Genomic DNA, 23250 nt, shown 5'->3' with positions numbered 1-23250 from the left:
ACTGAACCTGGGGGCTCTGAGATGCTTCAGCAGGAGGAAGCCTTTGCTGTGATGCTCTAACCCACGCTGGCAGGTGCAACAGTGTCTCTTCTGAAAGATGCAGGCTTTGTGGGGAAGGCCACTCAGACCTACAGCAATCAGGCCAACCAAGGCGTCAGCAAAACCCACCCACAATGCTGGCCTCTCTGCCTCACGGAGCCCCAGTTTCTGCCTGCTTGCTCTCAATGAATGTCTAAGAACACAGGCATTGTCTCCCACATTCACCTGTCAGCTTCTTGCAGAGCCGCTAACTCACCACCCACAGGAAAACCACAAAGGGGTTTTGACTTGGGACGGGGGATGCGGGAGTCAGATCAGGATCAAAGCTATGGGTGCAGCCGCCATGACAGTCCAGGCGGTCCAGACAACTTGGTAAAAGACTCAACCGAATGTCCTGGCATTGATCAGGCCTGAATCTCAAAAGAGAGATTCGCTGTCACATTAAAGACAGGTTCATGGTAGCCACCCCCACCCACCCTCCCACTCCTCCTAGAATTAAGGAATCTCCTATGGTTCAAATAAAGTCAAACATGCCAGTAACAAGGCGTTCCCCCAAATCGTTTTTAATAATGTATAGCCCATCTGGCTTCACCCAGTATAAAAAACAGCCTTTCCTGATTTATATAAATTAAATGTGGAGAGTCATCATCTTAACATATCAAGGTACAGGTATCAAATGGGAAGACCATACATGAATCACAGTAGAGACGGGCCTCTGAGAACACACACCACCATGCAGGGTGCAGAGACTTCGAGAGACAAGACCAGTTCAAGGCGTGTCTTCCGGCTGCAGGCTCCGTGACGGTATGAGAGAGACACAGGGCGGTAGATGAGGTGGCACCAGGCTGGCCCCACGGAGGGTTTGAGTGCCACCTCCAGATGCCCGGAGGTTGCTGGGTACTCAGGCCTATATCAGCAGCTGGTGGTCATTCCGCCCACTGTCCTCTGGACACAGTGTTGTGTGAAACTTCTCAGCCCAGTGGCTCCCACACACACCAGAGGACAAGACAGACCTCCTGCCATTAGGCACAGCACCCGGATCTAGTCTGTTTGGGTGTTTTGCAGATGGTTATATCCACAGTCTGAGATGACTCCTCAGCCCTCTGCCGGGTGATCATAGGTACCACCAGGTCAAACAAGGTTTCAAAGAGGAGGTCCACATTCTGTCCCGTCTTGGCACTGGTCTCAAAGCACATCTGCTCGGCGGCTGGCATCTCCCTCTCGTCTAGCATCTTGTACTTCAGGATCTTCTTGTAAAGGGCCATCGCGTCCTCCGGATGCACCTGCTTGGGCACCTTGGGGGAGACACAGCTGCCTGCCTTCCCAGAGGCCTGTCCTTCCTTCTCCCCGCCCTCTGTGGCCCGCTCCGTGGTCAGGTCCACTTTGTTTCCCACAATGGCAAACAGGCAGTCATTGTTGGCCGTCTCTGTCAGGCTGAGGAATCTGTCCTCCAGCTCAGACAGGCTCTGCGGGTGGCTCACGTCGTACGTGAGGATAATAGCAGCCGCTCCCCGGCAGTACATGGAGCCCAGACCGTGGAACTGTTCCCTCCCTGGAGGAAGAAATGAGAGAAAGACGATTGTTAGTCTCAGGATACGCCATTACCAAACGGTGCTCATTTAGGACTCCAGGGCAGAAGACTGAGCCGCCGGTGCCCACATAAAGCTGGCCCAGGTGACTGAACAGGACCGCATGTCTGGTTAAAGCTGGCCCCAGGCACCAGAAGCATTTTTCACACCGCTGTTGTCAGTATTCGGGACAAGGGACACACAGGTGCCTCCCGATCCGAGAGTAGTTGCATTTTCTCACTTTGAAACAAAATGCTTTGAGGACCTGAGTTCAAATCCCCACACCCATGTAAAAAGATGTCTGTGGTCATGAGTGGTGGTACGTGTCTTCAATCCTCAGGAGCACTAGGGCCCCAGAATAGGACAGACCTCTGAGATCCCGGTAGCAGGGGTTACATATCGAGACTCAGTCTCAAAAAAAAAAAAAAAAAAAAAAAAACATGTGGCCACATGCATACCAATAAACCCAGCCCTGGGGTGGAAGAAAGACAAGAGAATTGCTGGAGCTTGCTAGCACTGTCCTAGCTCTAGATTCAGTGAAAGAAAGACACTGTGTGGAAGGAACGGTAATAGCGTGTGCAAGCCTGGACCTACACATGCTCACCTCTCTCTCTCTCTCTCTCTCTCTCTCTCTCTCTCTCTCTCTCTCTCTCTCTCTCTCTGTGGCCAAAAGCACTGGCTGCTCTTCCAGAGGACATAGGTTCAATTCACAGCACCCTCATGAGGGCTCCTAATTATGTGTGCTCCAGTTCCAGAGGATCTGGTGCCCTCTTTGTCCCCTGCAGGTACCAGGGACACAAGTGGTACACAGACATACCTGCAGGCAAAACACCTATACAGATAAAATATTAAAAATCTAAAACAGGGCTGGAGAGATGGCTCAGTGGTTAGAGCACTAACTGCTCTTCCAGAGGTCCTGAGTTCAATTCCCAACAACCACATGGTGGCTCACAACCCTCTGATGCTATCTGAAGACAGCTACAGTGTATTCATATACATTAAATAAATAAACAAACAAACAAACAAATAAATAAATAAATCTTTTTAAAAAATTTTAAAACAATGCTGCCCGCATGGGTCTTGATTTTGGGTGCATGTGTGTATGTGTAACACTGTGCATGTGACATGAGTACCCGACACTGAGCTACAGCCCCACAGTGGATCTCTAACAGTGACAGTCCGTCACACTCTGCAATGTCCCAGTCAGATCAGACTCTGAGGAAACGCGATGGTCTGTACTCATTGGGTGAGGATCCCAGCCGTCAGCTCAGGAGCGTTCTCACATCTGCAGCATTTGTGCTGTGACATGGGGACACACTCAGGAAGCATCGATGTAAGGACAGGGGGAGCCACTGCTCGATGCCGCACTCCACAGCCACAGGGACCAGCGTCAAGCCGCAGCAGTGCTCCTGAGGAACCTTTATCACCACAGACGGATGTTTTCCATCCCACCAACCATGCAAAAACCACAATGTAACCATTTCAAAGCCACAGTAGCTATTCCACCTGTGGTTGGATCTCATTACCATGGGCCGGCAACTAGACAGGATCTAGAGCCACAACGAAACAGCCTCAGAGCACCTGTGGGAAATCTGCTTCATTGTGCTCTAACTTAGGAGGGATGACCATCCACTGTGGGCGGCTCCTTCCCTGGCTGCCCCCCCCCCCGCACTGTATAAAGGAGAGGGGGGTGAGTGGCAGCTTGCCTTCATCTCTCAGTTACTGTGGATGCCATGTGACCAACCTCTTCCTGCCGCCTTGACTGCCCGCCATGACCCACTGCACCCTTACGTGAGCTGAAACAAACCCCTTCTCCCCTATGTTGCTTTGGTCAGGGAGTCTAGCCCAGCAACAGGGAAAGGGACTAAGACATTTACTATGGTGATAGTAAAATATATACCAACAAAAACACATACCAACTGTATGGGGCTGTTTGTTTGTTTTTTAGACAGGGTCTCACCATGTTTTTATCACTAGACTGACCTGGAACTTGCTGTGTAGACCAGGCTGTCTTTGAACTCAGATTCAGCTGCCTCTGCCTCCCAACACCACTTTCCCAAAATCAGTAATAATCTTTAAGCACATCCAGACAACTGTATTTCAGAGTCGCCTTTGTCTGTAGCTAATGCCCTTTAATCTATTATCTGAGTAAATGTTGGGCTCATCCCACTGAGATGTTTGGGATAGTTTGTATATGCTTGGCCCAGGGAGTGGCACTATTAGGTGTGGCTCTGTTGGAGTAGGTGTGTCATTGTGGGTGTGAGCTTAAGACCCTCACCCTAACTGCCTGGAAGTCAAGTCTTCCACTAGCAGCCTTCAGATGAAGATGTAGAACTCTCAGCTCCTCCTGCACCATGCCTGCCTGGATGCTGCCATGCTCCCGCCTTGATGATAATGAACTGAACCTCTGAACCTGTAAGCCAGCCCCACTTAAATGTCCTTTATAAGAGTTGCCTTGGTCATGGTGTCTGCTCACCACAGTAAAATCCTGACTATGTTGAAAGGTTTTACACCCCATTTGAGTCAAGGAGTCTATGGAAAACAAATGATGGTGTCCCTGGCCCCTCCCCACCACTATTCTCAGTCAGGCAGCAACAAACCCCACCCCATCATCAACCATTCTGAAATGACTGTATTTTTAAGGGGTACTTATGCCCAGCCAAACCGTGCTATCCTCCAAACATGTGGCTACTGTCCTGCTACAGAGTCTCAACACTGACAAGACAGACCTTTGCTTACAAAGGAGAAATGCTCCTCCAACACACACAAACATACTCAAACATGCATGCATACGCACACATGCATACACACACATAAGTGTCCATACACACATACACACATGCATGTATACATACAATACACTCAAACACACACACACATGCGTGCACATGAACATATATGTGATACATATGCAAACACACACACATACACACAAATACCAGACATCTCTCAGGACAACTTGTCCAGGATCATAAAATTTCCAACAGCTAGAATGTTATCCATTTAACCACAGATTCCACTGGAGAGCAGCCCCAAGGACACAAAGAGGACATTCCACCAGCGTGAAGGAATTTTTTCAAGTCTCTGTAACATAGTTCACTAAGGACAAAGAAAGAACTGTATTAACGCCCACACCCCAAATAGCTTCTGTCCCAGATAAGAATGACTGGAAGCCTGAAATGGCAACACATGCCTGCAACCCAGCACTTGGAGAACTGGAATAGGGGGGTGCCAGCTGTAGGTTAACCTGGGCTACACAGTGAGACCCTGTCCTGGAAAAAAGTAGGATTCGAATTTGGAAAAGAAAACAGTGGTCATATAAAATGAGGATTGCAAATGCTGAAGGAAGTAGGTGTGGGATGAGAACCCCGAAGGCAGCAGAGGGAGGGCCAATCAGCCAGGCGCGTCACATTATGACATCATATAATGACATCAGCAAATCAGATGGACTTCCCGGCTCGTCCTCACACTCAGATCTCCGGTGGCTAACAGGACTCTCGGGTGGCACAGATGTGGGCAGTGTCCACTGAGAGACGATCCCAGATAAAGGGGACAGGCACCATGACGAGACCCTGGGCACTGAGACAAGGCAGAGAAACCGGATGACAAGGTGTCTCTACCTTTTGGCTTTTCCACACTCGTTTTGCCTTCATAAGTCACAGTCCTCCTCTGTGTCCTGGAACTTGTACGCAGTCAGACAGACTTGAACAGGTCCCGAGACCCTCCCCCTGGTAAGACAAGGGCATGTCATCCCCCTACCCTGCCTCCTTCGCACTAGATTCCTAGGTCCGTGGCCAAGGAGATTGGCTTCCTTAAGAACTAAGCTAATACCACAGGCAGTGTGTTATGGCCTCCTTCCTGGACACTAGCATTGGCAACCAACATCTGACCACTTCCCCGGGATTGCAACATCTACACAGAAAGTCCCTGTGAGCCCAGCAAGCCTCTCACACTCAGTGTAAGTTTCCCCACAGCTGAAATGTAGAAACACCTGTCAAGGTGAAGTTGAGAAAAGAGAATGAATTCATCCTGGCAAATAGCTTAGCACTGGACCTAGCATGTGATCAATACATCGTTTGACTCCTCCCCCTCACCGAGTACACATTCAGTCAGGCTCTACTCTCCCAGATACACTTCTGCTGACTGTCTCTGCGGCTGGCTGGTCGCCTGGGCAGCTGACCCATGCCCTGAGTCTTCCTGGTTCTTGAGAATGGCTTTCTCCCCAATCTGGGTGCTTCTCTGATTCAGGGGTTTAAAAAGGCCCAGAAGCAAATCTGGAGAAATGTCCTACAGTAACCCAGGTCAGCTCCCGGGACTCTGAAAAGAGCCCAGTCACTCTCTGCCACATTCCCCAGTCCCCACAGCCAAACAGTCTTTGAGTCCAAACATCTGTGATTTTTTACTTCTGTGCTCCATCTCTGAATGTGTTGGTTTGTAACCTCAGAAATCACGGACAACCCTGCCCGCGTACTCTCAATGAACGGGGTACAGGAAGGCGGCACTTTCAAAACTGCAGAAACTCCGATCCTAGATCCACATGAGATCGATAGAGTGTGCAGCCAGAATTGAGGCACCAGTCTGGGTTGCATTACTCAGAACCAGAGAAAATAAACACTTTTTTTTTAGAAGTAACTCCTGAAACATGAGACTCAGATCACTTCTATAAGCTCCGGGCAAGCCCAGAGAAAAAGGGAATTTTGTCAATCAATTTCTACCCCAGGCAGCCCCACAGCCTATTAGCCGGGAGCCAGCAGAATCCCTGTGCAAACAGAAAAGATAACCCAAAAAGAGCCACGGAAGCAGAGGTGGGGACAAGGACAAAGGTCAGAGCCAGGAGCCCAGCCTTGAAGACCTGCATGGCTCAGCCTGGGCCGAGCAGCGACATGTCTTCCTGTAGACTTTCTTTTTTCATAAAATTATGGATACCCCAGTGTTTTCAAGTTCAACACACACATGTTACTAGAAAGGTTATTTGAGTTCCACTTCATGAAGTCCAGTGAATTTCAAACAACATTTACAGTCAGCCATGAACTCCCTTCAATACACAAGATGGAGAACACACCATCTGCATCTGTTTCTAAAGTATCTGATGCTGGGATGCTCTGTGGAAGTCACGGCTCTCCAGGGATGTTTGCAAAACCTTATAGTGAAATCTTCATGCAACAAGGAAAAGGGGGCTCTATGTGTCCCTGGGCCAGTGGTTCTGAACCTGTGGGGTCTCAACACCTTTGAGATTAAACAGCCCTTTTCACAGGGGTCACCTAAGACCATCAGAAGGCACAGATGTTGATGTTATGGTTTACAACAGTAGCAAAATCACAGTTATGATGTAGCATTTTACTGTTGGGGTTTAACCACAACATGAATAGCTGTATTAAAGGGTCACAGCATTTGGAAGGCTGAGAACCACTGACCTAGGTTCACGAGATGGGCTGCCTGCAGGCCTATGGTCCCACTTCAGGCAGTATATACAGAGTGTGGGGTAGAAGCCACAGGCTCGCTGACAGGCTCCATCTGAGACTCTTCCATGCACGAGGGCTTCTCTAAGAAAACGCTACTGAAGACGTGATAGCCCACATCTTAAATCTCAGCATGCAGGAGTGTTCCTAGCACTTCAGCACTTAGGTGGATCCCTGTGAGCTTGAGGCCAGCCTGGTCTACACAGTGAGCTCAGAGACAAACAAATCATACCACTGATGACATTCTTTGCAATAGGTCATGGCACGAGCCACCGTAGACAGGCCACAGGCCAGGGTTTGGTCCAGCGACGTCTGGTTGTTCCTCTGACAATGTCTCAGATGAGCTGGAACCTTCTGTCACTTAGTGGTTCTGCCTCGGGAATCCCCTAGGACCCCTAGGATGTTCCTAGTACCCAGACAGAAACCCAGCCATCCTCCTTAGATCTCAGCCTGAGCTATTCCCTGAGGGAAGGGCCTAATACTACCAAAGTAACATTTTGGCTTCATAAGACCTATACCTCAGGATAAAAGGTGCATTTAACTGTTGGGGTTCCCTATGAAGTGTAAGTGGTCTCAGCAGCCCGACTTCCTGGGTACATCATCTCTAGACCACCCATCAAAATCCATTCCCAACGCACACACAGAGGCATAGCCTCAGAGAGCTGCAGTTTGCTGGGTAACTGGACCCTCATACACCAGATATGATGCCCCACAAGGCTGTGCACTTTCAAACACCAGGAGTAGTGTGCTGCCCTGTGGTGGTTTGAATGAGAATCCCCTCCCCATAGGCTCATATACTTAAATGCTTGCTTAGTCACCAGGGAATGTAGTTGTTGGAAAGGATTAGAAGGATTAAATCTAATCCTTCTAGTTGGGGCCTACTTGGAGGAAGTGTGCTCCTGGGAGGTGAGCTTTGATGTTTCAAAAGCCCCCACCAGGTCCAGCGTGTCTCTCTTAACCTGTAGGTCAGGATATAATATCTCCACATACTGTATGTACTTCCTGAGGTGGGGGCCCTGAGACAGCCAGCTGACATCACAGTTCCAACACCATCCCTCCCTGCCTGCCACCATGCCCTCACCACCATAATGACAATAGACTAAACCTCTGAAGCTGTAAGCCAGCCCCCAATTAAATGCTTCCTTTCCTAAGAGTTGCCTTGATCCTTGAGTTCTTTCACATCAATACAACAGTGCTCAGGACCAACCCCCCCCCCCCACTGACCACTTCCCCATTGGCAGTCTCTCTTCCTGACTTCCTGACCTAGCTGGTGGTTTCTACCGAAAGTCCAATGGTGGAAATTCCCTGCAGCACACAGACTTCTCTCAGCCTTCAAAGTATAAGGAGCCACAAGGCCTGGCAGCTGTCCAACACTGGTTTCGCCTTCAGAGTTCAACTCGAGGGCCCAGAAAGAAAAGGCGGGGCTACCGGGATCAGCAGCCAGCCTCAAGTCTGGGACCACACTTCACAATTGAAGGGGTTAAGGGTGATGAAAACTATGACAAGGAATCTAAAATTTGAGCTGTTTGCTGGGTTTTTAAGTGACCTCCTCCTCCTTTATTATCCTTTAAGCTTGTGTCCTGAGAAAGGGAATTTTCTACATTATAAATCCAAAGACACGTCCCCACCTTCATCCCCAGAACCAATGTATAGAATCTTATTAGGAAATAGTTAGGGTCTAGAAAGTTTTCTGAAGTATCCCAAGGGCCTTAAACCCTATTACAAGTGTCCACAGAAAACACACACAGAAGAGAAGACCCTATGACCCTGTAGACAAAGTCTGGAGTGGCCCAGACACTGGTCTACACCAGCAGTTCTCAACCTGTGGGTTACAATTCCTTTGGAAGTCAAATGGCCCTTTCACAGGGGTCAACTAAAACCATTGTAAAACACAGATGTTTACATTATGATTCATAACAGTAGCAAAATTACAGTCATGAAGCTGCAACAGAGATGATTTTACAGTTGTGGGTCACCGCAGCATGAGAAACTGTATTAAAGGGTCACGGCATTAGGAAGATGGGTCACTGGTTGAGACCTGGTTCACACCACCAGCCCCTGCGGCTGCCAACAGCCCACCCAGTTCAGCGAGAATCCCTGTCTCAAAAACAAGATGAACCACATCCCAAGGAACGGCATCTGAGGTTGACCTCTGGCCTGTATATTCATATGCAGTGCACATACATGCACGTGCAAACATACGTACACACATAAAACATATGTGTATATACACACACTAGAGACAATGAAAGGCAGTGTTTATTTTAATTTTGTATCTTATTTGACCAACATAACTTATATCACCACCTCAATATAGAATCCACGGAAAGCGACTGAGACCATGTCTTTTGTCTAAGCCACCGCTTCTGAACTGGAGTGCATTTTACTCCATGTGACACCTCCACTGTTCAGTTCACATGGGACCGTGGCTGTGTTTAAACAGCACAGATGAACTTAAAGTCTCTGAAGCAGAGGCCACATGCACCTGTCCACCAGTGCAGGTCAGGTGGGTGTCTGACTGTCCGACCACACTGTTCTCAGTCCCACATGGGAAGCGGCACCTAGGACACTGTGTCTTTTCAGAACCCTGACAGAGTCCCGACTTTCGCTTCCTTCTTGAAAGGTGAGCAAAAGAGTAGGACAGCACCACTAATGTCCAAAAACAGACAAATTTACACTATGGTCACTAATGTGGGTTCAGCTATGCCCCTAAAAGATAACCCAAGTCCTCATCTCCACCCTGTGTCTTGACCTTCTCTGGGGGAGACAATTAGCTAAGATCTCATCACACTAGACAGCACCCAGTGCTCAGCAGGCTGTGACTTGGGGACAGGACTGTGGAGATCCCCCAGAGGAGAGTGATATTTGGTTTTGGCTCTGTGGTGAAGCCAGCCACTGGCACCTGAACTTCAGACATCCAACTCCAGAATTTCAAGAGAACAAGTTTCTATTGTGGTAAGCCACAGACTGTGTAAAATTCTCTAAAGCAGCCCTGGGCTACTCAGGCCTAGACTGGGGGCCGCCACCCTTCACCCTCATCGGGAAATCAGAAACCATGAACCAATCAACAGTCGCACTTCCTTTTCCTCGGTGTCCTCACAATGTACAAGGGTCAGACGGGCAAGGGGGTGTTCCTTCCTCCTAGCCCAGCCACCCCTTGTCCCACCTTCAAAATCAAGACAAGCCAATCACAAATTTCAGTGAACAAGGAAAAGTTGGTAAGAATCGATCACATGACACTGGACTTGCGTCACAAAACCCAAATGCTACCCCTGAACCAAGTCAGCAAAGCCACTCACTTCCTGAGCACAGGACTTACCCAAGTACAGAGATCCCAGAGACACCAGCATCTGACTTTGTTTCTCAACCTTAAACCCCATCATGGCCACTTAAGGAATGACCTTTGCTCTCCCTTCTGACTTCATGATAAATGAAGAACCAAGTCTGGTCCTTTATCACTCCTGACAGACACAAGGAAGAGGTCTATCCATGAACAGCTATGCAGGAGGCTAAGGACCTAGAGGTCAAAGCCTCCCTAGATGCACAGTGGGGACAGAAGCAACCCTGAGACCTGTGAGGAGGCAGGTGTAAACCTCAGGGTGGCTGCCACAGAACCTAGGGCATTAAAGCTTATGAGGCAATGTTGCTCTATGGTCACAGGAGCCACTGTCACAGGAGCCCCGCCATTCAGGCAGTAGGGCAGGTTACAGTCAGAGTTCAGGTCCCTGACCCTCATACCATGTGACCTGTCAACCTCTGAAAGCAACCTTCCTACTCTGAAATGTTGGGGAAACAGATGTCAGAAAAAAGAAGGCTGCTGGCCTCGGGAGAGGCTCTGTCAGTGAAGTGCTTGCCTACAGGCAGGAAGTCCTGAGTCTGGATGACCTTGAACCCAGAAGACAAAGCAAGATATGGCAATGTACTTCTGTAACCCTGGCGCCTTGAAGGAAGACGAACTGGTCCTCGGGGCGCACTGGCCAGTCCATCTAGCTAAACTGGTGAGCCCCAGGTTCAGTGAGAGACCTTGCCTCAAAATCTGAGGAAGGTAATAGCTGGGGAAGACACTCCAAGTCAACCTCACAAAACCATACAACACACACACACACACAGACACACACACAAAATAAAAGAATATTGGTATGTCACAATCTCAAGAAATAATCGGTCAGGCAAACCCACAGAGCCAGAGAAGCTCAAAGAATGAAAAGCTAGACGGAGCTTCCTCCCTCCCACAGAGGACATGGACAGAAGTGGAAACGCAAGACACAAGGCATCGCGTTGTATACACTGGAGATGAAATGTGAATCTGGCTCAGAGGACTGGGGTTGCCACTCTGTGGGAAGAGCTAAGCTGAATCAGTCCAAAATGCCGGGCCACCCAAAGCCAGCATGTGGACAGGTGAAGCCACTTCTAAACACCCTGATCACAGAAGGCAGGGTGTACTTCACAGTGAAACACACTTGAGTATTGTCACCCAGCTCAGCAGTGCCACCTGAACCATATGTGTTCAAGAAATGATTTACTGAGGGTAACCCGGTAACACCCAGGAAAAATACTTACATAACCGACTGAGCAGGCAGACAAAAGCCCTCACAGAGCCTCGTCCAGACCCCCTTTTCCTTCAGCAGGCACTGTGTGGCCTGCTGGCTACCGATTCTCAAAGGAGATTAACAAAGAAAAATCCAGTCTCTTGCAAAGTCTCCTTATTAAAGCAGGAAGCTAAAGTCAGCTTCAAACAAGTTTTAACTTGCTTCAAAGTCAAGACTGGACCACAAGAATGAACCACTTTAAGAAGAGTCTAGAAGGGGTGTTCTTGAAATGCATTATTCAGAAGAGCCTCTAATGGGGGTACATCACTCTGCAGACACCCCAGAACTCTAAGGTCTTCGCTGACCGGAATAACTCCCTTCTGCAGCTTACAAAGCCCTCTGAGAAGGGTACAGGCATTTTCTCTTCAGTACCGTCCCTAGGGCATCCTATTCAGCCTTTTCTCCAGAGAAAGAACTTGACAGAGGCTCAGACATTCAGTCACCTGTCATTTAAGTGGTGGGGGGCAACAAGACCCCTGCAAAGCCCATTTACTACATATTTGAGTATTTTATAAGAACTGATTATCAGGTCAAAATATAACATCAGGAAGTATGCAGGAGTGAAATTTTAAAATAAATACCTAAAACTGTCAGATTCATTGTGACAGAGGGTAGACTGTGCATGCGCATAGCCAGGAGCTGGAGAGAAAGGCAACAGGACATTTTCAGAAGACTGCCATTTTCCAGAGGGTAAGGGGTGTGCAGGTTGGCACAGTAGACAGTACCTCCCCTCCTGGGCCAGCTCGAGTCCCTGGATTCATCCTCCAGCTTCAGGGGGAGATCGTGGAGCTGGTGATGATCGAAAAACAGCACAAATGTATCTGCACACACCCCACCGATGAAAATGGTGAATTTGGGTATGGCACTAAACCGCAATTTCCAAGCTCTGTAACAGATAGAAAACCAACAGCTACCAACCCCAGAAAAACTGGATGGTGTGGAGGTTGGAAAATGCTTGGTCCATGGGTAGTGGCACTATTAGGAGGTGTGGCCTTGGAATGGGTGTGGTCTTGGAGTCACTAGGCAGCTGAGATTTCCTAGTGCTCAAACTCCACCCAATTCAGAAGAGAGCCTCCTCGAGATAAGATGTAGAACTCTCAGCTCCTTCTCAAGCACCATGTCTATCTGGAAGCTGCCACGCTTCCCATCATGGTGATAATGGACTAAACCTCAATTAAATGTTGTCCTCAATAAAATTTGCCTTGGTCTTTCTATAGTTGTGATAAGTACCAGGTCCAAAAGGAACCAAGTGGGGAAAGAGTTCATTTCACCCAACTGCATACAGACAGTTCACCGTGAGGCAGAGCAGGGTCTGAGCACTGCTTACTGGCTTTCTCCCCATGGCTTGCTCCGCTTGCTTTTTCATGCAGCTCAGGACTGCCTGTAGCAGGGACTGCACCCCCAGTGGTTAGCATTATCCACACCAATCATTAACCAAGAAACTGCCCCCACAGACTTACCTGCAGGTCAATCTTGTGGCATTTTCTCAGTCAAGATTCCCAGATGTCTCCAGGGACAGGATGTGTCAGGTTGACAAATCAGGAGCCAGCACGCTCTGGCAGATGAAGGTAACTTCAGAAGTCCAGCATGCACTGCAGACCCGCCAACAAGTGAGAACTCAGCTACCCACCCCACCCCCCATTAGTTTGACGGAGAGTGAACGAGGTTGAATTTTCACTTCTCTCCCTGTGTCCTGTCTGTCCCTAATGAAGGACTTTGTCCTTTATTTATTGAACAGCACAGAAAATGTTGCATCATATTATTTATCATATAAATAATTTATAATTGTAAATTATATACAATGCATGTTAGTATGTGTATATTTTATGTGTGTGTGTGAGAGAGAAAGAGAGACAGACAGACAGATGTATAGACATATAAAAGGAAGTTCATCTGCTTGGGCTGATAATGCTCTCCACGAGAATCATCATCTAACAAACAAACAAATAAACAAATGCAGTGCCTTGCGTAGGAAACCTCCTTCCAAATGACTGGGACTCCTTAAACAGTACAGAGTATCGGTGTACCCCTTGGTTACCTGTCAGGGGTTCAGAATCAGCCCCTGCTGCTGAAGACACTTAGGACACAGGACTTGAACAATGTGAGCTGGGTCTGACCTGAAAGCCTCTTTCCTGGATTCTAGCCCCCATGGCTCCAGAAAGTACTCTGCAAGCTGCCACCAGAGGGAGGCAATTAACCAGCGCTTTCCAGTGGCAACACCTGTGAACCATGACAATCAGCAGCAATAGCTGATAGACTTAAAGGCTGGCCCCTGTCCATCATAACCAGTGGCTGCCTAATTGGACTTAAGAGGAGGAAAAGCATGCCTGGTTCTAGAAGCCAGGGCAACTTCCCAGGGTGAGTGAGGCCATGGCCTTAGAGAAGAATCTGTTACCAGCCCTTTTGCTGGAGCAGCATAATTCCTTGCTACGTCCTGAAGTTTATCCTAATAAGCTAACAGTTGCCTGTGGGCCTCTATGCAGTGGTGTGACCCCGGGAAGGCTGCCTCCTTCAGTGCTAATATATCCATTGATGTTGCTATTGTTCTGGCCCTGTTTGTTCAACCATTTTTGGGACAGGCTGTCTCATGGCAGACTTCCTGGTATTCTGGCTTTTGAAAGAATTCTGTTCTCTCTCCCATGATCTTCATTGGCCAGAGATGCTGGATTGTGATGTAGGCGTGTCTGCTGGAGGTCAGCTCCCCATGATTCCTTGACCTCTATCCAACCGAGGTTTTCTGAGGTGGTGTTTGTTTGCTATAAAGAGAGGTATTTAAGGGAGAGGTGGCTACACTTATAGGTGGGTATAAGGATGAACTTCAGGGGGTTGGAGAGATGTCTCAGTGGTTAAGAGCACTGATTGCTCTTCCAGGGGTCTCAAGTTCAATTCCCAGCAACCACATGGTGGCTCACATGTGTAATGCGATCCAATGCCCTCTCTGGTGTGTCTGAAGATAGCTACAGTGTGCTTATATATAATAAATAAATAAATCTTTTAAAAATGATCTTTGTTTTCTTAAAGAAAGCATCACATGGGAAAGAGATGCTATACAGAAATCTTTACCGACATTTTACTGAGGATTAAGTTACTGACCCCAGCTGACCCGGATAACAAACCGTACTGCAAAAAATACTGTGACCAAGTAGATCCGTGTTGCTCTTAACTTGATGTCAGATATTTTTATATAAGGTTGCTTTAAAATCCTCTGGTTGTCTTCAACATGTGATCACCACAGCGTGTACACGCACACACATGAACACACATGCACACGTTACTCCCGGCCAGGAACATGGAAGAGTACATAACTTAGGAGCTGTGTATTAGTTTGGGCCTTAAAACTTAAGATTCTGTGGGAAATCCAAGACAGGAAGGCTGACTGTTACACTGGCCTCTTAAAGGCAGGCTAAGTTCGTAGGCTAGGCGGGGCTGTGGTGGTGCACGCCTTCAATGCCAGCCTTCAATTCACAAGGCAGAGAGGGGTGGTTTCTGGGAGCTTGAATACCAGCCTGGTCTACACAGGGAGTCCCAGGCCAGCCAGAGCCATACAGAAGACAAATCACAGGCTGACTACACAGCAGGATGTCACTCAAGGCCTATTAACTGGGTTGTGAGGCCAACAAAAGCTCCAGTCTCTGGAGGTAAAAGGCCCTTTCGAAAGAATGGCATCACTACAGCTGACCCGAGTTAATCAGATTTTAAATTAATTAAGTTTGGAATGTGTTTTGCAGTCTCTGTAGAAAATGTGGCTTGGTAAGCAAGTGACAGGTCACCAGCTCTGATGGATGGAAAGGTGAAGACAGGACAAACGGTCTGGAACTGTGGTCAGTCTCCGTATGCAAGGAACTTGTAACACCATTTTCCTGATTATCTGTCTGTTGTGTGCTGAGCATTGGGTGTGGTTGTGCACCCTCGCCTGTGAGGCTCTTGGAAAAGGATCTTTGACATCTTCTTCCCTTCGGTCTCCCCTCTGAAACAGGGTCTCTCACTGAAGCTGAGGTTTGCTGGTTTCCAGCCAGGCTGAACCCCAGCTCTCCACCTCCACCCCCACATTTACCCCAGCATGGGGTTCCAGGTGAACACACAAGAATGCCAGGCCTCCCATGTGGGACCTTCCAAACTCAGCTCCTCACACATGGAAAGCCAGCGTCCTTACCTGCAGAGCCATCTCTGTAGTCCCTGCCTGCTTTTGCTTGAGGACCACAAAAAAGTAAAGATACAGGGCCCGGAACAGTCTGGAGTCTTTTCCTACGTCCTCACTTCCGGGTCCTGCGTCTGTGCATTTTTCTCGGGTGTTTGAGGGGTGTCCAGTCTCCTACGGCAGCGCAGCGGCTTTTTCAGAACCACTAAAGAGCCTGCCCATTCCCCATCATGTCCTGGCCTTTCGTTAAAAATCAACCGGCCACCAATGCACGAGTTTACTCTGGGCTCCCTGCCACGCTCAGTGTTTTTGGCTTGTCTGTTCCTGTTTGGGGTGTGTTGAAGGAAGCTGGTGTGGAGACCCCAGCACTATTCTCAGTCTGATCGCTTTGGCTATTCCGGATCATTGCTGTGCTACAGAAATCTGGGGGGAGGGGGGGAACTTGTTCTACTTTTGTGAGAAAATAGCATGGGAATTGAATCTGTAGATAACTTTTAGTATCAGCATTTCGGCAGTAGTCTGACCATGCAGACACGCGAGCCCCGCCATGCGGTTCTACCCTCTTCGGCTTCTGTCAGAAATACTTTGGTTTCACACTACGGCTTTTTCCCCTCCTTGATTAAATCTGTTTCCAATATTTGGCTTATTTTTTTTTTTTTTTTTTTTTTTTGATGCTGTTCTAGAACAACCACTTTCTTCATGTCTTTTTCAAACAGTTCGTTGTTGGCATATGAAAATACCACCAACTTTTATGACAGGTCCAAAACAAACCAGGCACAAATGGCTAAAAACGGTGCCTGTCACCTCACCAAGGGCAAATGCTGGTCTCCAACCTCACTCCGCACCTTTGGTTCCCCTCAGTTCTTCTCACCTGCCCCCAACCCTAAACCTCTCCAGTTGTGGACTTCCCGTTCCTGAGTTCGCATTCCTAGTAACCTCTGTGTGTGTGTCTTCCTGCTCTGCCTTGCCTCTCTCTCCCTCCCCCTCCTCTGTCCTCCTCTCTCCCACCTTTCTCTGCCTCCTCCCCTCTCCCTCCTCCTGCTCTCTCTGTCTTGCTCCTCCCTCTCCCCATCCTCCCATCCCCTTTCTCTCTTGCTTCTCCTGGCCCCTGTCCTCTCCCCCCCTCACCCCCGGCCTGCTTTCCTCTCACAGCCAGTTTGCTGAACTGTCCACCACCTTCTTTCTCTTCCTGCTCTGGACTCATCCAGATGCCTCTGGCTGTACTCTCCCTCAGGTCTACAATAAAGACCTTCTCCTCAGCCACACCCTGGGGGGGGGGGTCATGCCCTCGTCACATTCTGTTTGGTGCCCAGCAGCTCTAACAGGCTTTTCTTTGTACACAAAAGCATGGTGTCTGCAGACAAGGACCATCTCACGTCTTTCCAGAGTTAATGCCTTTTTTTTTCTTGCCTTGTTGCTGTGGCAAGCACTCCCTCAGAGCACTATCTTGAATGGAGTCTTTCTGAGAGAAAAGCTTCCACCTCTTCCCACGAAGCAGTAAAGGCTGGGGCCCCGCCCTCAGAGTTCGGCAAAGTCCTGGTGCAGCTGTGACAGGCAGCCCCATGCCTGTATCGGAAGTGAAACAGTCATTCCAGGAAAGCTGTGAGCCAGTGAAGCAGTTACAAAGTCCTCCAGCTGCTGTTCTACTGAGGCACGCCCTGCCCTGTGAGAGCGCTCGGCCTCCAGGACAGGCATGGATGTGTGACACCTAGACAGCACTCTGTGCCTCACAAGATCACAAGCAGCATGTCCCGAACCTTGGCATGGAACTACGAAAATGTGCCTCTGTCTCCAGGACTCCATGTACCAGGAGCTGGGTGCAGGGCTCCCCTGAATACAGGGCACAGTCTTCAGCCAGCCTGGGGACCTCGACAGCCTGCCCCATGGCCATGCTAAGCATGGTACTGAAGACTTCAGATGCTCAAAAGAACAAGCGTGATTGGGAAGAGCATTCGATGAGAGAAGATGCTGGGGTATTTGACGCATTCCTCCAGTCGTTGTGACAAGAAGCCTTAAGGAGGGACGGTTTTTAATTTACCACCTTGGCACACTGCTGCTACCCTCCCGCTCCCAAAGGTGGCATGCACGTTACACAGTGTGGCATGTGTGCTCCCACACAGGGGTCATGGACACACATAGCAACTCTTCTTTCTGCCCTCTCTTCAGAGTGATGTCACTCTGGGAAGAGCATAGGAGGGCACAGTGGGTGACTCGGTCCACAAACTCTGAGGCATTTCCCCAGGCTCAGATTCCACCTCAGCCGCTTCCTCAGCCTGTAAACTCCCTGCAGGAAAGAACCAAGCGGCAGTTTGCCTTGGCCCTTGAATGGCAAGGAGAGTGATGAGGGCATATTCTAAGGGAAAGGCGCCTCCCCCGAGAGGGTGTTATGTTGTGTAGGCCTTAGAAGATTGTATGGAGGTAGGGAGGAAGGCAAAGGATCCCAGATGCTGACAGGAGCTAAACATCATCATCATCATCATCATCCCAGACACCCACCTGACTCACCCAAGGACATTCACTTCCAATCAGTGGAAGCTACTTGCACAAGAGGCTATTTATGTCTGTGAACATGGATGATAAGGTGAAACACTTTTAAATCTAAGTAAGGAAGGGGCTGGAAGTGCAGCTCAGCGGTTAAAAGCCTGACCGCTCTTCCATACTCAGTCCCTAGCACCATGTTGGCCCGCAGACAAAATACCCATGCACTTAAGCTGATCTGTAAGTAAAGCAGAAAGAAAACAAAAGCCAATCCACAAAATAGGGAAATGGAACCTTAGCTAGGCCAGCTCAGTGACCGTACCACACTCTTTGTGCCCCAGCAACACCGTGACTCCGCATAAAACACCCAGGGGAGCTGCAGTTCACGCTTGGTCATTTAACTCCACGTAGGCCCGTCGTTTTTCAAGAAAATGACCAACTTAGAAAGTTTTCCAGGCTCAAACATTTCAGTAAAATTCTAATAAACTGGGGCTGGCAAGATGGCCCGGTGAGTGTGATAAAATTTTAAAAATTCTAATAAGTCTTTGAGCATTTCACAAAATGCGTGTGGTAAATGCACCTGATTTTCAAAAGCAAACACATGGACCTTGTAGTTTGCCGTAACCCGCGGCTTCCACTTTTGTGCGTATTTGCTGGCTGAGAGAGAAAGCCTGTGAACAAAGACTAAGTCACAAAGCCATCTGAGTCTACCAGCCAGGATGCCCTGCCCAGAAGTTATAGAACTTCTAAATTACAAAAGCCTCAGGCTCTGAGGAAATCATATCGCCCTTCAAAATGGGCATCACAGAGGCACACAAAGTGTCCACAGAGCCTGATGTCTGGGAGATTCCAAAATACCTATGACAGCGTCTGCCACACCTCACCCTGTGACAAAAGGGAAAATACAAGAAGACTGCCCCAGGGTGCTCAAGCTGGCGAGCAGGGTACCCCCATCCCTGGGCACAGCCCACCTAAAACGGTTTACAAAGACAGAAGACGGAGAGGAGGGTAAAACCAAGACTGCTAACCTCAGAGCCAGGAGTGCTCCTGGAGGCCGGGGCCTCAGTCCAGGGTTCCAGGGAGAGAAAGGCCCCTTCACTCCCACACACCTGCATGGTTCACCCTCCCCACAAGCAAAAGCCAGTCTGCTCTAGTCCAAGATCCTCAGCTCCCACCAGCAGTACCAACACCACCATGCAAGGGAGCTGATACTTGGCTGAGCATGGATGGGGACCAGACCCTTGATCTGAGCTGGGGGCCCTGAGATGCTTTCCCCAGCTCATCTGCAATGTCCCTGCACCCGGAATGAGCACCCAGAATGAGGGGTGGGGGAGCCAGGTGACTTGGAGGAGGCAGTCAGGAAGGGTTAGGACAACACAAAAGGAATGGAGTCCAGCGACAGGGGTCAGAGCTGACCCGAGGGTCACTTTCTCATCCTGCCGCATTGTCTTCAAAACAGCTCAGAGAATAGTGAGAAATGCATGCTTTGCAATTCCTTTCTTCTGGAACCCGAAGCACAAAGACCAGCAACCGAGCTGCCTGTTATTACTAAAATTCCTTCCTACCCCTGAGGCCCCAAGGACAGACCAAGGCAGGATGCCATCAGAGTTTACTCTGGGCAACCAATGAGCTTAATGGGCTTCCTTACAGAGCTTCAGGTGAGTGGCACCTACATCAGTGGAGCCCTCCTCCCGGTCTTCCCTATACACTCTAGCTTATCTACAGGCCACACACAGTTAAAGCCCTTTCACACAACAGGTGACAGGGAGCAGCTGCATACTCAAGTAAGGACCCCACGCCCCACCCTCCACCCTATATGAGGGCATGTAAATAGTCAACAAGCCCAGCTCTGACACGGAGCACACGGAGCACACGTACTGGTTTGGGCCAGAAGCAGAACTTAGCATGTGAATGGTACTTGGTATCTATTTGCTAATAGCAGGTAACATCTCCATCCTGTTGGCAGCTCTGATCCTCGGTGAGCACACCACAAAGGGTGAGTGCCCCCTCTCTCTATCAGAGCACTTTAGAAAGGGGTGTGAGTCACCACAGCATAATGGGGGGGGGGGACATGCCTGTACCCAGACAGACATGGCCTGTGCCCCACTTGCCTGTCACTGGGCTACTTCTGAGGAATCTGCACCAAGAGATATAGATAAGTTGCAAGCCAGCAAGCACGTCCTTCAACCTCCAGCCGCACTCAGCAGCTCCGGGTGCTAAGCATTCAGCTTTGGCTTTGTCAAGAGTCAAACCTGAACTAACCAAGTGCTGCTGTCTACGGTCCCAAAGCCCTCCTGGGTGTGTACTTGCCAGCTGCCACCTCTCCCACCTGCCTGTCATGGCTAGTTTTGTTCTGCTCTGTTAAAAGCCAATGACAGGGATTTTAAACAGTACATGGGGCAGGAAAGGTAACCCTCTAGGCTAGATATTCCACACAGAATCCTGAACAATATCAACCTCTCTTCTCTGCTCCCTCCAAGTGTCTGGCAGCCCAGAAGTCACCAGTAAAGCGGACGCAAAGTTGGTGATATGGACCACTGCACTGTTGACTCTGTACCTTGTACCCCTGAGCACGTGTACCCAGACATCAGGAATGTGGAGAAGGGGCCTGGCCACCCGGCATGGCTCCAACCTTCACACTTAGGCTTCCAGGAACACAAAAGCAGCCAAGGAGGCTGGGAAATGAGCTGAGCTGGTCCCGCCCCCATGAAGGGAAACCAGCAAGCTCTCAAGGCAGCACATCAGCAGTCTTACAAAATCCTCTGGTGACCAAGATTCCGGATTCAACACATCCTCAGCCTTGATGAAGAAAGTGGCTCCACCCACCAAATTGAAACTGCTACTTCATACCCTACGGGGACACAGAAACCCAGTGCTGTGGCCACACATCTATGGCTATTCCAGGAACATTGAGAGGTGTGGGGAAAGAGGACCCTTCTGCTTTCTCCCCTTATAAAGCAAGAGCAGCAGGCAAGACTGTTAAAACCAAGCAAAGAGGCGGAGCTCTGTTCGAGACCAGGAAAGGAGTCCAGGGTCTGCCTAGTCTCTGAGAGATTGCATTCATGGGTGCTCAGTGGGGGGCCGCTGGACAGCCCGAGAAAAATCGGAAGCTTTGCCTGCAGCCCGGAGTAAAGAACAGTCAGGGGAAAGACGGAAAAGTGGGAATCTGTCCATTTCTCGCGGTGGCTGAGTAAGGACCGGGGAAGACAGGGGAGTGGGGGAAGGTTCCAGAGATCTTCACTAGCTCAGCTTTAATCAGGATCTATTACATGTTCAATAGATTGATATGCCCAAGACAAGGCGTCAGGGACTAGGAGCAAGACTTTTGAGTATATCACTCTTTAAACAACACAAAAAGTCAGAACTTGGAGTTTCAGACACCAGAAACCTCTCTCCCTGAAACTATACTATACTATTTCCGGGCTCGTTTCACTTAAAGTAGCTTATTTCTCTATCATGGAAAGAGAAGAAGACAGAAACAAACTAATCTGGAAAGTCCAAGACGAAGTTGTACACGCACTAAAAATAATTCACTACCTATCTTAAAAATGCCAGTACAGGAAGCTATTCCACTCACGTGACTTGCGCACCAGCCAAGACCAGCACTGGGTAAATAACCGTGAGTCGGAGAGGCCAGGCGATTCCAACTCTACTCCAGTCGCCTTACATCCAGCAGAGTGATCCAGCGCTCTCTGCCTCAGTTTCCTCGTTCATAAAGGGGTTGGTAATAGCAGCGCCGTTCGAATCCTAAGGCTGCCTTGTACACCAAAGGAGGGCACCCTGAGGGGGACGCTAAAGCACCTAAGACCTGGATCTTCGCGAAGACGCAGAGTGGAGCTGAACTGGAGATTTTCTCAATCGGCAAAGCAAGGCAAGTGGGGACAGAGCGGCAATGAATGTCATAGCCCAAGGTGGAGACCCCGTGTTTGCCCATAGATGACTCGTCGACCCCACGGAGGCCTGAAGACCGCCAGTCCCGGCGGCGCCGCCCTCACCTGCGGTGTCCCATATGGAGATGTTGAAGGAGCGCCACTGCTTCAGGTAGAAGGCGCCGCCCACGGTGCTGACCGTGTCTGGGAAGCGACGCTCCATGTATCGCTGCAGCAGCGACGTTTTACCCACGTTCATGTCCCCCAGCAGCACGATCTTCCCATCCGGCTTCCGCATAGCTGCGGAGGAGGTGGCCCCTGCGCTTCCTCCGTCACCCGTCCAGAATGCCAGGGGACGCGGACCCGGACCTCCAGGGACCCAGAACTCTAGTGGCCCTGGCCTGAGGTCTGAACTCACTGAAGTGCCTAAGAGAAAGCGCGCCACGGCTCGGTAACCGAGGGTGAACTCAGCCCTGCGACCACGTGGGGTGCCCGGCCACCACGCCCACCCCACGCCCCCTGGGCCGCCCAAGCCCCGCCCCCAGCCCTCTCTCAAGTCCCATCCAAACTCTCCATCACCTCTGCCTCGCCCACTCCTCCCCATTCTTCCTCCTCCTTTCTCTCTCAAGGACCCTCCTGCGTCCTTGTAATCCCAAACTCCGTTATTTTTGTGCCCCTTCCAGAGCTCTGGCCCCTACCTACCGCCCCCAACTCCTTCCCATCCCTTCTCCAAGCCCTTCTCCAGCCCAGCCAGCCCTTTCCTGGAACCCCTCTCCACTGGCCCAATCAACGCCAACCCCCTCTCCCAGAACCCCCAACTCTAGCAGGATCACAGTGTCGCTTAGCCCCCACCCTTAGAACGACCCTGTGTGTCGCCGAGCTTGGAGCCTAGGACCCGGGACCGAAGGTGAAAGTTCCAGAGCGCCTTCCTTCGGACACTCGAGTTTCTCCAACAGCCCGGGTAGGCGCAAAACGGCCCAGGACCTGGTGTTTGTCTGGTCACCGTCTTCTGTTTTGCTTCCCTGCCCCTTCCCAGCGCTCCTCGGTGCACCTTGGTTGCACCCACACAGGTGGAGTTTGCCAGGCTGGGAATGTCCCTTGGAAATCGGC

General features: G+C 49.8%; 1 protein-coding gene across 1 annotated transcript; it reads right to left on the bottom strand.

Moving 5' to 3' along the window:
• Positions 1 to 654: 654 nt before the first annotated feature.
• On the bottom strand, positions 655 to 22744 carry RAB20 (RAB20, member RAS oncogene family; the record flags this gene model as incomplete). The annotated part of the gene is made up of 2 exons (XM_080929032.1): positions 655 to 1591; positions 22267 to 22744. 2 exons carry the CDS (start codon positions 22742 to 22744, stop codon positions 1062 to 1064), a joined length of 1008 nt encoding a protein of 335 aa, XP_080785158.1. The 3' UTR covers positions 655 to 1061.
• Between the last annotated feature and the right edge of the window lie 506 nt (positions 22745 to 23250).

This window comes from Micromys minutus, assembly GCF_963924665.1.
Source record: "Micromys minutus genome assembly, chromosome: 14".
NCBI classification, from domain to species: Eukaryota; Metazoa; Chordata; class Mammalia; order Rodentia; family Muridae; genus Micromys; species Micromys minutus.
This window is presented reverse-complemented; position numbering and strand designations above follow the sequence as displayed.